The sequence below is a fragment of the Catharus ustulatus genome, chromosome 4, assembly GCF_009819885.2.
Source record: "Catharus ustulatus isolate bCatUst1 chromosome 4, bCatUst1.pri.v2, whole genome shotgun sequence".
Classification (NCBI taxonomy): Eukaryota; Metazoa; Chordata; class Aves; order Passeriformes; family Turdidae; genus Catharus; species Catharus ustulatus.
Window position 1 is genome coordinate 54,771,002 of NC_046224.1, and position 16,590 is coordinate 54,787,591.

The 16,590-nt window shown below is 42.0% G+C and overlaps 1 protein-coding gene across 2 annotated transcripts in view; it reads right to left on the reverse strand.

Annotated features, from left to right (window-relative positions):
• ANO6 (anoctamin 6) overlaps positions 1-12,401 on the reverse strand; it is a 79,086-nt gene extending 66,685 nt beyond the window's left edge. Inside the window, exon 1 of one of the 2 annotated variants that reach the window (XM_033056872.2) lies at positions 12,083-12,401. Coding sequence is in view for 1 of the 2 variants with exons in the window: in XM_033056871.2 (XP_032912762.1) it covers positions 2,995-3,076 (82 nt within the window). In the remaining variant the exon portion in view is untranslated. Of the gene's footprint in view, positions 1-2,994; positions 3,149-12,082 lie in introns of those variants that run through there. The other variant, XM_033056871.2, reaches the window with a different exon arrangement.
• Between the last annotated feature and the right edge of the window lie 4,189 nt (positions 12,402-16,590).

Consider the following 16,590-nt stretch of genomic DNA (forward strand, 5'->3'; position numbering starts at 1 on the left):
TCAAATGGGTAGTCAGGATGGATGCCTGTGGATATTGTCTGCATAAGTTAATTTTTCTGGAAACCATACTCAAATATTCTGTAAACCCTCAAACACAAGCAAACCAATTTGGATATGGTGTGAGGTTTGCACCAGGGAAAGAATAAATTAATGTTATATGGAAAAAAAATTATGCCACTGGTGTAACAATCCTCTTGAAAACAGCCTGAGTCCAAATAAAAAAGTTGTCAATCTTGCTTAAGCATTGGACAGGAAAAGTTTCAACTTGCCAAAAAGTCTAACCTTAGGACAAGACTTTCTTGCCTAAGCACAACTCTAACCCAAACAATTCATTTCAAATCCCTGTACAATAGGCTGAGCAGCTCTGGTACCTCCCTGTGGACTGGGACTTAAGTACAGCTCTTTCTCTGGATGCCTGCCCAGTACTGCTTCTGACATGTGTGGTTTGCTGGCCATCAGCATGGATAACCAAAACCAGTATGTCAAAATGAGACAGATCACTCCCATTTTGTGCCATGACTACAAACTTCGATATTCCATAATAATGCTTTTCTCATGAGCTTTAAACACTTTGAATCAATCTTGAATAGAACAGGAAAGAGTTCAGAAATCCTGCTTACTTCCTGAACCAAGGGTGGTGTCCTTGGGAAAAATGCAGATGCAAGTGGTACAATAAAACTGGAGGTAAAAGGATGATTTACATGTTTGCAGACTAATGAAATAGTTGTCCTGTAATTATACCTAACATAAAAACCTTAAGACAGTTATATGTGCATTTTGCAAGGCAGAGTAGCAAACATGACAAAGCCAGGTGCTGTGTAACAGCCTTTGCATAACAACTCATGAAATCATCACTGCACAATTTTTAGGCAATTTTGCCACATAGCATGAGTCGTTACAAACTGCCATATACTGTATATGAAGCTCATGATTTGCTGGCTCTGAACTATCCCCAAGCTGGATAAAGAATTATGAGCAGGAAAAAATTCAGTTGTTCTCTAGGGTGAAGAATGGAAAAGACAGCTGCTGATTAATACAATGCAGTGCTGGTCCACCCTTTAAATTCAGGGAGTGGAGTCAAACAATACCTTTGCCTCACTTCATATGGAAAATTGAATTTGTCTTTGGACTATTACTGTAAGTCAAGGGATACTCCCATCTGAAACAAAGGCTAATAATGTTGGAGGAAAGACATTCCTTGATTTCCACAGACATTGGGTGAGGCTCAAACTTAATACACTTTTGGAGTGAGCTAACTGAATAGGCAGGCTGTGTTTGCCATTATTAAAGATTAGTATTTGGAGGCAATGAGAGTATCAGAGAGAGTTAATGTCACTAAAACTTTTTACAAATGCAGAAATTCAGACCAAATACTAAAAAATCATCAAAAATATGTGCTTTTCAGCAAAAACATGCACAATCTTTCGAACAACAATGAGCAGTAACCCTTTATATTTGTTTAAATGTATATATACAGATCCACCTTCTACTTGCTTGTCTAAATGACTTTTGCCTGCATTCCTTATTTGTTAGATTTATTTTAACAAGTTAACTAGAAATAAAAGGCTTTAGACTATTTTGGCTACTGCAGCTGAAAAACAGCTTCTGAACTGAAGTAATTCTGTATTTCTTCAGTGAAATGAACAGGCCCCTTCAGTCTGAACCAGCTGAGAAACAACCCCTTTTGGGCTGTTTTCTGGAAATACTTTAATAGAATTCATTCCCACAGTAAATACAATGTCATTGTCCTGGGCTACTGGCACTGGAACAAGATCAACATACACTTTGAATTTAAAACTCTCTGACCATTTTAATGTCTGCTTTTCTGGCAGACACAATATGCCTTTTTTCCCCCCCCAGCAAAATCGCTGTCTTGCTTTGCTTTGCCAGTTTTCCCCTCACATTTTACTTAGTTTTGTTGTTCTGGGAGGAGGGAGTGGTGTCACTGAAGGAGGGTAGGTTTAGATCAGATATTAGGGGAAAATTCTTTACTGTGAGGATGATGAGGTGCTGGAAGAGGCTGCCTAGAGAAGTTGTGGACGCCTCATCCCTGGTGGTGTTTAAGGCCAGATAGGATGGAGGGGGCTATGATCCACCTGGTCTGCTGGAAGGTGTCCCTGCCCAAGGCAGGAGCGCTGGAACTGGATGATCTTCAAGGTCTCTCCATCCCAAGCCGTGATTACCCCTCTCTTTAGCTCGGTGCCAAGCCAAGGCACGCCAGGCAGGCAGTGCGGGGAGAAGAGGGATGCTGCGAGTGCCGGGGCGTGCGGAGGCGATCACACGTTTGTATTTTCCTACGGAGCGAGGCACGGGGCACGGGGTGTGCATGTGCTGGGAGACTGATCACTGCGACACCAAAGCTCTCCGGCATCGCGCTCACCGCGAAGCGCTGCTTCCGACCCCTCTCACGCGTTTCCCTCCCGGCAGAGGGAAAGGAAGAGGCAAAGTTTTCGGTGCTTCTCGCCCTCTGAGCCTTGCCCATGGTACGGAAGCAGGACCATCGCCGCGGCGCTCCATAAGGCAAACACACCTGGCACACGCCCGCCAGCACGGACAAAGACATCCCGCATCTTCCGCGGAGAATCCTCAGCAGTTTTAGCGGAAGGAGGTGAGGGCGGTGCTGGTTCCCTGTCTGTCTGCCGCTCGCTCCCGGCCCCGGCCGGCCCAGCCAGGTGCGCTCCCCGCCCGGTCCCGGTGCGCTCCCCGCCCAGTCCCGGTGCGCTCCCTGCTCGGTGCCGGTGCGCTCCCTGCTCGGTCCCGGTGCGCTCCCCGCCCGGTCTCGGTGCGCTCCCCGCTCCCCGCCCGGTGTGCTCCCTGCTCGGTCCTGGTGCGTTCCCCGCCCGGTCCCGGTGCGCTCCGTTCTCCCCGCCCGGTCCTGGTGCGTTCCCCGCCCGGTCCCGGTGCGCTCCCCGCTCCTCGCCCGCGGCTGCAGCCCCCGCCCCGGGGTGAGCCCGCTGTCCAGGGGGGACTCTCCTGCACCAGCCTCCTACTCACCGATCTCCCCATCATCATTGTCATCATCCTCCTCCTCGTCCCCCTCCAGATCCAGCAGCACATCTTGGTTCTCCAGGTTCATGCTGCCCAAGTTGCGGTGCCCCGCTCCCCTGGCGCCGGGGAGCGAGCCCGCCCCGAGCCCTGCCAGCGCCGGGGGCGGAGCGGCGGCGGGGGGCGGGCGGGGGGCGGCCACCGACACCTTCCCGGCAGGAGGGGCCGCCCCCGCCCCAGCCACTGCCCGCGGCCAGCGGGAGCGCCACCTCCGTTTAAAGTCGTTTAAAAATGTGTTAAAATAGGCACCCGAGCATTGACGGAGTCAGCACTGCTAAGTACTACTGAAAATGTGAAGCCTATATATGCAAAAAGCTCCAAAGCAACAAGTAGTGGTAGAGTTATTCGGAAAAGGTTACGGAAATTGAAGGGGGAATGCTCAAGACTGAATAAAATTCCCAGCTCCAGAGCTTTAGTAATGTATTCAACTCGTTGTTGACTATTTCACAGGGAAGAGGTTCTCCTCATCTCCATCTTCGCCTCCAGACACAACCTAGGAGAATTTTGCAACGCAGAGAATGCAGAATTGTCACTATGCAGGAATGCTGCGGGGGAAGAAGTACGTACTCATAAAAAGAGATTGGAGTGCTCAGCAATATACTCATCTATTCACGTATGTTGGTTCCAGGGGCAAGTAAAGGGCTCCTAAAACTGCAAGACATCTGGAGGAGCGCTCAGACGGGAACTGGACTGAGGTGGTATAAGTGGGAAGAAATGGAAGTAAGACTGTAAAAATGAATTGAGGAAATGGAGGAGCAATATTTGGGGAAAGGAGAAGCACGAGATACAATTTGAGGGTTTTTTTTTTCCTGCAGAAAGCAGGAAAAACCCTATAAGCAATCTATTTTCACTCTCCAGTCCATTGTTGATACTGAAATGACTCACAGCACCCAGGATGTTTAAACAAGAAACTGGATGAAAAGCCAGATGGAAAGTTAGATAAGCTTATTGCTTGTTAATATGGTTATCTGTTGTCAGTCAGCTGCGGGTTAGAGTCACAGCAGGGCCTGGTGTTACAGCAAGACTAAGTGCAAGCACATTCAGAAAAAAATGAGTTCAGAAATTTAATTGCAGAGTTTTGAAACAGCTCTGCTTGGCAAAGACCTTCTCTCATAGGCTACTTAAAGACAGAAGTGGTCTGCAAAGGCATGAGAGAAACCATCAGAACAGAGGCTACTGCTCTTGCCCTGTTGCTAATGCCTCACTGGTATTGTTGTTATCTGCACCATCTGACTGCGCAGACTTTTCTCACTCAGATTAGGAAAGACTCAGAACTGTACCAGAGAAGGAGGGCAGTATGATAGCAGCATAGCCGGTGGGGGGTAATGATGCATAGCAAGATTAGTTCTTTGTGTCCTAAGCTACAAACCTAGTGTGCTGCCCTGTGACACATCCAATCTGCCTCTGACCATCTCAGAACGTGCCTTACCCACTGCTATGACTGCTTGTCAGGTTTCACACTCCGTGAGGTTATGGGGAGAGAGTGAGTTACGTCGCTCCTAGCCAGGAGTGTTCACCCCAAGCTGACTCATTTGCAGACACATCATGGTTTTTATGTGTCTGGCACACAGCTGCAGTAACATCTTTACGTACCTGTATTGTGTAATATTCAGCTGCCTCCTTGTCTTGTAGGTCCTCCCCAAAATGTGGTCCTGGCTGGTGAGAACTTGTTTCATAAATGATGGGAAGAGGGCAGGGATTGTTACAGACAAGGTACAGCTTGGTTTAGGATGGTGACATGAGATTTGTGTGCTCGGATACTCTCCAGGGACATCATTGTTACCTTGGTTACATACTTCCCGTTTTCACATTTAATGAATGAAAATGTAATCCAATAATAGCAAAGTTAAAAATAAAAAAAAGAGCACTTCAAAACCAGGCTTTAATGAAATGTGGGGTTTCTTTAACTTGATCCTACTAAAAATACAGGTAGAGGATTTGCCACCTCCTGCTCCCAGCATAAAGATTTCTCCCAGCATTTACAGAACATAAAGATTTTGTAAACTTCATTCAGCCTTCAATTCTGGAATGTTCAATTTCATAGATTACAGAGCTGAGTTTTGCAGATACCTTAAAAACCAACTGGAATACTGTGTGTAAAATTCACATAAAATGCATGTATGTTGGAAAATGCATAGCTGTTTGTTTTTTGACTTTGTACCAGATGCAAATATTTCTATGTGTAGCTTTGGTAAAACACCAAAGCTTCAGAAGCTCAGTTTTGTTACTCCTGAAAAACAGATTTAAAAAAAAAAAAGTAAACGAAGACAAAAATGCAACAGCACCACCCTGCTGCCATCTCTTTGTCAGATGGATAATAGCAAAAGATCCACTCAAAGAATTGCAATTGGGTTAACTCTAGCCAAGTTTTTCAAAAGTCATCTGAAATGAAAAAGTTAGGCTAACTAATCCCCACCCCCGCTCAAGCATGACTGTATTCAATTTTATTGAAGAAATAAAACAGTTTTAACATTCCTGGTAGTGAGAAACAGAGACAATCCATGGAGCCAGTGGAAAAATTGCTTCCACGGGTAAAGGTTTCATAGCAACTGTAACAATATATGTCAGGAGGAGAGTACAAGAGATTGTTTAGCCCAGCAGAGGCAAAATTCTGGCATAGGCAACAAATCTTTAACTGGCGTGGATCTGGGCTGGCACCAGGAGCTCTAAGTCACAGGGCTTTTCACAAAGAATCTGGCACTGAGGATCCGAAATTTGCTGTCACTCACTGGTCTGCTCCAGTCCCTAGCAGTAAGGTAGGTTTGAACATATCCAGACACTGGTGATGAATTCTTGCCATCATGTGCTTCACATTCTCTGGTGGATGGAGAGTCCATGAGGCCCCCAGTTTCACTCCTGTTAATACACATCCAAAACAATTTTGCAGCATTAGAAGTTTTCTTCTTGTCCTTCTCCCAGCATCTGTGAGAACGGCTGTTTATTGTTCTCTTGATAATGACGTATTACATGTGAAAAACTATCACCTTAATGCTTTCGAAGCTTTTCTCATCCAGATTACACAAATCCAGGTCTTGCATCCTTCCAGCACAAACCACTGTCTGTGCTTTCCTCTCTGTTACAAGTTAGCGTAAAAAAAGCAGTGTGAGGATCTATGGTAGGAGAAGGTGACATCATTTTACAAAATCTCTGAAGTACATTGGTTTTACCCACTCACAGTCCTTTTCTCAATGCATTCCCTTACACTCTCACATCCACACAATTACAAGAAGCAACAAGTAAGTGTTCAGGTGGTCTGGGCAGGGTCACTTGTGTGCAACACAGAGGACCAGGGGGCCAAGGAGCTCCATCCTTGGAGATACTCAAAAGTCACCTGGACACAGTACAGGTGGTCTTCCTTTAGCAAGGGGCATGGACAAGATTGCCTGCAGAGGTACCTTCCAACCTAAACCATTCAGTGATTCTGCAATTTTGTGATTCTGTGAGGGGATGCCAGGTATCAGGTCCTTATCATCTTCCTTGAGCAATGACAAACTAATTTTTGGACAGGTGTTTTGTACCCAAGAACCAAAAATCACTATGAATTGATTCTTTTGCATTGGAGTTCTGCTTATTTCCACCTCCATAAATTCTGGGCAAGTCTGATCTGAGTTCCTTAAGGCCATAGTCTGTGTAATAATGGGCTAGAAATAAAAGGAATAGTGGATGTGATGTGATGTGTTGTGATGTGATGTGATATGACTTTCTTCTTTTGTCAGAGGTAGAGTCTTCTACTGGCAGGCAATCTGTGGTCTGGTTTGACTGGAATGGCAACTGCAGGAAACAGTCCTAGATTTTTCTTTTGGGGACTATGCCCTTCCTTTTATATGAACATGGTCCATTTTTTAATTGAATAAAGTCCACTGTTAAAATGCTTATGCAATTGTGTCCAGTCACCCTTAATTTCTGCCCTCTTAATATTTCTACTACAAGTCAATACCTCTGTACACTCTGTTTCCTTGCCTAACCCTTTATTTTAATGTACCATGCTCAACAACAAATACTGTATTCCAAGTAAGAACTCACCCACAGTGAATACTACTGCTGTACCATTTTGGATATGATTTTCCTTCTAACATGTGCACAGCAACAATTTTTATTTTTGTCTTTCCACAGTTGTCAACTCATATTTCTCTTTCACTCTGCAATAAGTCTTAGATTAATTTCTGCAGCTGAGCTCTTTGTCAGGCAGTTTCCCATTTTGTATTTCTGTAGTTGATCTTCTCTTCCTAAGTGGACATTTTTACCCTTGTTTTTATAATATTTCCTCATTTGATCAGTTCATTCTTATTTTTCAAGATAATTTTGAATACGAGTGATTTTCTTGGTGTCAACAAAACTGCTGGGGGGACAAAATTCATATGGCCTAAACCATAGGCCTAACAGAAAAAAGTCCATGAGTAGGTAGAAAGCAAACTGTTGTAAGATTTGGAGGACTCACAGGACAAGTGTGCTCAAAAAAAAAAAACAACAAAAAAAAACCCCACAAAAAAACGCCTTGGAGAGAGATTTGTAGGAAAGCTATCAATTACTGAAAGATTAAGGCCACTATGGAAAATTATGTCAGTGCACATGAAATTTGAGAAAAACAGCAGGAGACAAGTATCACTGTGTGAGGATTTCTTAAAGGATACAGGAGTTGGAGTGGTTCATCACTGTGGGATTCATTGCAGAGCAGAGAACACAGCTGTCTTTCAATTCTGCATTCTCAATTGGAATGAAAGAAATAATTATCCCAGGGACCAAACAAAGTCTATTATTTCACATTTCATAAAACATTAGACTTTTTAATAACTGCTGGGATATTGTACCTTTGTGTCTGAAAGCAGTGACTTTTACACCATTACTAAAACTTTGAAACTCAGTAACAGAAAAGAGATCTTTTGAAATGCAAAACCCCTGCTATAATGGAAAAACAAAATCAGAGAGAAGACAAAAACTAATTAAAGAAATAATAAATAATACATATATAAATATTATATATATTTAATAAAATGGTCGTTCCCCACTAGAAATTCCCTTAAGTGCACCAATTATTCACAAATTTGCTCATTAAAAGTCAGTAAAAGAAAATGTAGAAGAAACTTCTTCCAGTTCATGATACCATATATTTTTCCTGGTGGTGTTAAGCTGGTGCTTGCAATCTGTTCAAGCCTAGAGAAAAATTACTCTGAAGAGTTTTGAGATAATTTTGTTTCATCAAACTCTTGTATTTATTTCAGTCTGATTCACAGATAGGGAGAGCAGTGAAGCATTAAGGGAAATTAAATTACCCAAATTCTGTGCCACTCAGGTATTTTTCTTTTACCTTGGTTATGTTTCCAATTGCATGTAATCCTTACAGATTTCTCAATTCTCACTCTTGCATGCAGTCTCTAGTCTGAGATGACAACTTCAGTCTCTTTTGCCCTCTATTGAAGTGAATTGGTAATAACAAGGAGATGTGGGCTACAATGCATAAAGGAGGATATAAATAATGGATCTCAGACCAGTGGCATGTGTAATTACTTGATGCAGAAATTTTGTAAAGACTGCCAAGTCTTCTGCTGACTCCTACCTATGAGTTCCTTTTGCCTTCTTTCCCTAGCTGTCCTTAGTGTGGGAAATAGATGTGATAATCATCTGGCAAACTTTTTGTTTGATATTTCTAACCTGTTTCATACCAAGCTTTTAATTCTTAGGAAAGGTATATACATGGCCAATGTGTATCTTAGAATAATAGACTCAGAGTTCAAGTACTGTTATTTTTCTAACATAAATATCTGAACTCAGATAGTTCAGAATATTTAAACTTCAGGGAGATAATGAGCTTATTTTGAACATGAATTATGAACAATAACATTCAGTCATTTTCTTGGCAGTGTGCTGTTCTAGTTTTATGATATTTTAATTCTACTTGCAAAAAAAATAGTCCCAAATCTATCTGGATATCTCTAAGTCACAGGAAATGACTGCAGCAAATTGCACTCATTCTTCAAGAGAGAGTATGTTCTCATTCATCATGCCTTTCCCTGCAAATGCACACACACTGCAGCATTGCCATAGGTGGCTGGGGAAGGCAAAGCCACCCCTGTGTGTTGTTACTCCAGGTGAGCTGTGTGAATGACATGGCCAGGCCTTTCAAAGCCAGGGCTAGGACCTCTGGGTGTTGCTGGGGACACACTGAGCTGTTCTGAACTAGCTGTGATATCTGGGCATCACATTTGACTGCTGGGGAAGTTATGGCCCACACCTCTAGGGCAGCCAACAGGTTTTGTTTTAGTGTTCAGAAAAAATGCAGAGAGATGCATTTAGCATTGACCTGAATCCCGCTGAAATAATTAAACTAATTTGAATAATGCTGTGCATCATTACCATGTCCAAGTACACACTCTGGTTGGGAAAGTAAAGGATGAATAATTTGCCATACTTGTTGCTGAGTGTTTTTTACTGTGTCACTTTCTCTGTTACTTGGGGAAAAATGTCTGATGTAAGCCAGCATAGAAATGACACAACCATAGCTGAATGTTCAGACTACAAAAAATATTAAATGAAGTCTTTAACAGTTTTTAAAAATTCAAATAAGAGCTTTATGTCCTGGAAAGATAAAATTGTTTGTGAATTTTGGAACACAAGGAGATAAAACTTATGGGAAAAGTTGAAGAGTGACCATAATATTATAGTAATACTACAGTTTTTCTGCAGCTGTCACAAAAATACGCATTAAAAAAAGGAGAATGTTTCCAGAAATTTGCTCAGAGAAACCATGATGCTTTATTTTTAATAAAATACTTTTTTAACCTTTCTATTTCCATGTTGGCTTACTCAGACAATCTTCCCTGAGAAAGCTCCACTCTGTAGAGCCCACTTAGCAATGTGTGTAGCAAACTTACTGTTCCGTTATCAATGGAATAGATATTTTTTCAGGAAAAACCTGATTTTGTCTAGTGAAAAATATGCATATTGGAGTTTATCAATGATAAGGCCAGAAGGGGCTGTCGTGGCAGTTACTCATGCAGGTTACAGCCTCTGCCCTCATTGTCATCATCTCCCCTTACTGTGGTGGCTGATGCATCCAGCACTTCAGCCAATGTTCATTTTCACTGCAATTCCAGTGGGATAAGCAAGTGCTGCTTCTGTGTGCTTTCAGTAAAGCTCTGTACTTGTGGCAAGCAAAGTGCTTTTGGTGGCTGCTGTTGTACATCTCCCACACCACTTGCAAGCACAGATTTTCCATTAAAAGTTGGAGAGGAAGAAAAAGGAATTCTGAAATAAATCCCACAATTAGGTGACTTTATGTCAAAATACTTTCCAGCACTTTTAAAGATATTTTGGTTCTATCCTGTGGCCATGAAACATTCTTAAAATAACTTGTCAATAACTATATCCTGCAGGGATAGAACAGGGCCTTCTGGCATTAATGAAAACCTGGCAATCAAACTTCATAAGGCTTTACTGATAGCTGAAAGCATGAGTGCAATTGACACTTGAATGGCTTTCTTTTATTTCCCAATCAGACTTCTATCAGGATGGGTTGCTCTTCTGCTAGGAATGGTCTTTATTTTAATCTAATCTTCAGTAACATTGCTGTTTCTGGGTTGTTCCACTGTTAAATAGTTGTGTTTCTACTGGCTTGTGGTCATGTAAGTGGTATAAATCAGTAGACTCCACAACTGATGATGTGAAGCATTCTGTGGCAGGCTTTAATGCTTGCACATATATTTCCTGTGTCAACTCCTCTTCTCCTCTGCTGCAAAAGGAAATGATCTTGTCACCAGTCCTTCCTCCTCCTTCACTTTGTTATGTCATGTTACACATCACTGTATTTCATATTTACTCCAAGAAGGAATTACACTGACAGGCAAACAAAGAGAGTTTTGGTCCTCCTGAACAATGTGGAGGAGGGGTTTTGCTGTATGTCGCTTTGGAGGATTACCCACATGGCCTGCAAAGAGCTTTTATTGCACTGAAAGAGAAATGGATCTTTCTTCACATGTCTTCCATGTCTTTCAAATGGCAAGAAAGAAAACCACTCTCGTTTGCTACGAAGCATTAAACATGTACAGTAATTTCACGATTATAAGCCACACCATTTTGACTAGAATTTTAGTCCGAACCCAAAGTGCGGTTTATAATCAGGTGCGGCTTATATATGGACAAAGAGCAAAAAGTTGCTGTTTTAGTTTGGAGGACAGGTGTCTGCTGAGAAAGGCAGGAACTTCTCTTTGAAATGGAGAATGTAAACCCCCTCCCTCCAAATTATTATAATTTTGAAATCAAGGGGCTTTCAGGCAAAGATATGGGAATTAGGAATAACAGTTCTAGGGAAATTAAAAGAGAAATACAGTACTACAAAGAAACAAACTCCAAACCCTGACAAAGTCAGAGTACAACCTGACACCCCGTCAGGCAGGGTGTTGGTAGCAGTCCCATTAAATGGTGGCTGCATCCTCCTGCAGTGACAGATGTGATTCAGTTGAAGCAGTGCTCCTGTACAAGGTGCAGTTTCCCTCCGGAGGTCCAGTGGTAATGTGGAGGAATCCGGTTTTCCTCTGGAGTGCAGTGGAGAAAGGGGCTCCCTTAGTGTCCCAAAACCTCTGTTTTTATCTTGGTAAGAAATGTTGGGCTCTTCCCCCTGGCTGGAGCAACTTCCAATGGGATGCAGTAATTTTATCAGTCCCACAGTGGGATTCAATGGGCCATTAGCAGACAATGACTCCCTGGAGGAAGGATGGGTTGTGAAAAGATAAAGAACAATGCCCTGCCTGGTTTCAATGGATGGCCCATCAGCAGAATATCTGCCGTTGAGATAAGGATCACTGCCCCCACCCTCAACAGATGGTGATAGAACAGATACCTTTTATCACACTCTGTATTGTAACATGCGGCTTATAATCAGGTGCGGCTTATGTATGGACAAAGAATGAAAAGTTGCTGGCACCCAGAAGTGCGACTTATAGTTAGTGTGGCTTATAATCATGAAATTACTTTTATATATACATATACACACACATACATACATATATAGATAGATATACACAGAGTGTGAGAATTTCCTTACCTCAAGGTACGAGTCAGTTTTAAGCATCTTCTTTTTTTCTCTCCTTGTGTTATTTTGCTTTTCTTGCTTTCTATTGAAAGTGAGATTAAACGAACCTTAAGATGTTAGTTGGGGTAGGCTGATCTCATTGACCAGATAGAAGCAGAAAAGGAAACAGTGTGAGGAAACTGGGACCACAGACCCATCCTTTGCCAGGTGTTTGACACGTACAGTGATTTTAAAATGAAGAGTTTTCTGTTTGTCTCTGGGGCTTTGTCCTCCTCAGCACAGGCTGCTGCATTGCCAGGAATGTGGATGCTTTCTGCTGCCCAGGATCCTGTTTTGTTAATGCTTCCTCCTTCAGCCACTTGCCAGAAAATCACCTTGGAAACAAAGGCACCAGTTTCCATGGTCACTTGGAGAAGCATATGTTTCCGTCCATTGCATGGGGTATTAGGAGGAGGAAGCCCACAAGCTTTTTTTGCCAGAATAAATTTGGTGGGATTGGACTCAAGGAGCTGCATCCCGACCTTGTTTCCTCCATCGAATCCCCAGTGAAACCACCAGAACTGCAGAGGATAAACAAGTGCAAAATGTGGCTTTACATGAATGTCCTTACAACTGGGATGTGAAATGACATCTTACAAACAACTTGCCTCTGACTTATTACCCAGAGAAGCTCAAGAGTGAGATAAACAGGAATAAAACAGAACCGTGTTCTCCCCCAAATACACGTACATAAAATTACATCAACAAGGAAAAAAAAGTCTTTAAAAGCACTTGCCTGATGGTTGAGGTGAAAACTAGCAGCAGCAGGTCAATCTCAAGGTGTGACTGTGACACTACCCCATACTCAGACAAGGCCCATGGCTGGTTGTGGAAAAAATACAAGAAATAGCATGAGGATTTTTCCTCACTCCCATGCTAGTTGGATTCAAACACTGTAGGATCAAAGGCTAAAAATGCAGGGGAGGAACATTTTATTTCCTCTAAGGAAAAGCAGAAATGTTCCTCAGGCTGCTGTGTTAAGGCTTCTCTCCATTTTGACCACCATAGGCTGCAGCAGGAGCATTTTCACATCAGGCATTGTATTCAGATCAGAGAAAACACAGCAAATTTTAATGCTCATCCGTTGCTTCAATTTTCTAGGTAAAGGTTGTCACAATTCCCTTTCCTTCTGAAAGGTGCTATACCCATCAAGTTCCTTAGAGAAACAACATACCTAACCACAGGATTCAGAATGATGGTTATCATGAAGTGACTAAATCCATACTGTGATCCTACAAAGTACCAGAAAATCCATTTAACATTTTGCAGCCGTTTTCCAGATCTGCAGTTTGAAGCCATGGTGATTGCTTTGTGAACAGCAACTCTGCTTGTTACTGTTGGAAATTAAAGTTTCAAAACAAGGAATCTTCCTTCCCATTTAGAGATGTGACCATTCTCAAACTTGTCACTACAGCTCCTGTTTCTTGATTCTTACTTTTCTAACCATCCATTCTGAAGGAAAATGAATAAATAAACAGGAAATTAAGAGAATCCAAAGTCAAATACCCTAAGAACATTTTCTGTTATATCTGATGTTTCAGTATGGGGATGTGACAGATCACTGCCAATGCACAGAAGGATGTGAACAGCTTTGCTCTTTTTTAGCTGAAGGTATGAGCTGACTAAATGCCAACCAGCCAGTCCAGGAGCTACATAAAATGGTAGCATTCCTGATTAGTTGCTGCCTCTCAGAGCCAACATGCCCTTGCAACCCAAAATGCCCCTGTATATTATTTTCCACATGATACTGAATTATGCAGAAACTAAATTATATGATTGTTGTGGCCCTTTCAAAATGAACTTAAAGCAAATGAGTTCAGTAAATTCAGGCCTTTTGCGGCACACTGTCAAACCTGGCTAGCCCATTTAATCACATTAACTTGCAGAAATACATTTGTGGGATCCACTGTTCAATGATGAGTTGGTTCCTTGCTATGTGATATCCCCTCAGAGCACCCGGGATGCTTCCACTGTGTTTGTATTGCCATCAGCAACTTTGATTCCCCTGAAAGCAGCTGATGGTTCTCAGTGACTTCAGCTCAAGTGAAGAGTTCACCTCTGCATTGATCAATTTTGTAGGTACCCTGCAGAGCCATGGATAGAGTTATAGCCTTTAACTGCTAACAGGTGAGAAAAAAATCAACACTGCTTAAATTAACTTGAAAATTCACATCAGAAACATGTATCTACACCTTCAATTCCTATTTATTTGCAATTTCATCACCATGGTTTTGTATTCCATCAATTATGATCAGTCTCTAAACAGATACAGTAAATTCTGCAACACAGATTTAATCTCTCTGTGGGCAGGGTGCACTTAAGTATTTTCTGTTGTTGTTGCCCATACACTCCAATTGCCCTGCACATGAACTATTTAAGCAAAGTCTAATATTAGGCCTGGCTCACTAACCTTTATTTACTTTTTGCTAGGAGATTGCTTTCCTTCTAGATTATGCATGCCTAAACTGCAAACATCAGTTTCTCTTAAGCTCTCTCCCTTAACCGGGTATGACTAAATTAATTATTTTAATTATTTTAAAATTGTTTTCAATAATTCATTATTTTCTGTCGCAGATATTTAAGCAGAAGCAACTTGTCTTGGCCATAGGAATGTGGCATGTCAAGCTACTCTATTTGTCACTCTTTCTAAAATGACATTAAAATAATTAAACAACATGAAATGGTTGTGATTTTAATTGAGAAAAATTAGGAAATGCCAAATGCTGTCTACATTTTCTTAGTGGGTTTACACAGTGTATGTAGTTTAGTTTACACTCCATAACACAGCACCATGGGCCTTTTTTCCCACCAGTGTTATGAAAAAAACAACAACAGCAACAATGACGTAGTTACACATCATTATTATATGGACACATAGGTCTACATAATACCTAGTGTTCTCAGGAATGGAGCCTTAGCTAGCTAAAAATAAAATAATATTAGAGCCCTGCCTTGGGAAGCCTTAAGGATAAGTGCTTGTGATAGATTCACTTCAGAGAAGTGTCAGAGCAGAGCCCCACAGGCTAAGTTGAACACAGCCCTGCACATGGACCACAGTAGATGCAGGATAGTGTGGCTAAAGCAAAACACTGAGCAGTTTCTTCTCTGACCAGGTTCCAAGCAAAGGTGCTATGGTGAAATAAAACTTTTTAATGTAACAGCACTTAGTGTCAAAATGCAGAAGTTTTTTCCACAGCAGACTTTGTGCATGTGAAATACAAACAAATCTATACTATTATGTAATATTTACATTATTTACAATAGAGAATTAAACTTCTTTATAATAACTTCCCTGATCACTTCTGTCAGTGATGCATCTCTGCTACTGAATATATTATATCTGATTTTGGTCTCAGACACTGAATATAAATGTTTTGCTCCATGCTGGATTTGGTTGCCTCTGCAGAGCGATTTTTCTCCTTCCAAATGTGACTGGCAACTCTTAAGAACAACATATACATGCTGCAGCTACCTGGGGATGCAACACTGTTAACTTCTCAGGTTCTCCAATGCATGTTTATGTTTTGATTGTTGGCAAGACCTTTGTAAGACAAGGTCACACATGAGACAAGGAGGACAAGAGGAACATGGCATTTTAGCTCACCACATTGACCAGCAGTGCACTGCCTTGGCAGTGACCTACCCTTTGCATTTGCAGCAAGGAGCTCCTGCTGGCATCACCACACCCCCTGCCCTCCAATTTCCAGTCCATCTTACTCTCTGGGCTTGGTTTATGACATAGGAGGTTGTACAAGTGATAAAGAAAAGACCCCATTTCTGTAGTCTGGAGAGCTGTGAAGAGAGCTCCAATATTTCAGATGGAGATGGGAATTCTAAACCTTCCCATCCCATTTCTTAGGACCATGTAAATCCATCCATCTCTGTTAGCAGGGACAGAGGAGGGGGATAGTCCTTGCTGGAGTCCACCTCTATGTTGTTAGGAGGGAAATCTGGTCTCTTTTCATCCCTTCCATGCTTGAGTCTTTATGCAGAATCTGAGAAATCATCCTTCACATATTCCTGATGTTTCTGCCCTTAGAGACAAAATTCCTCTGATCCCACAGACAGTCTTAAACATACTTTTCCTCAGATATTTCTGGGGACGTTCCTCCTGTGTTGCCTTCCAAGGATTAAGGCGCACTGACGCTCTGTGATGTGCAAGAGACATCCAAGCACGCAGATGAGATGCAAAAGGGTCATGGAAACACAATGGAAGGCCAACCACTAGGTCTGACTTTAAGCATTAGATTCTCCTTCTTTGGTGGGTTTCTTGCCTGTGCAGTAGCTTGAGCTTCCTTGAGGAAAGCTTCTTCCTTCATAATCTGCAAAGCTTCCACATAGCATTGTAGGAAAAGAAAATCTTCCTTTCCTGTGAGGTCAAAGGGCCAGCACCCACGGAGTTTGATTAAAACAGTCCAAGTTTAAAGAGACTCCTTACACCACAGTGTGTAAGAAAGGAAAGGGTGGTTGTAGCAGAAAGC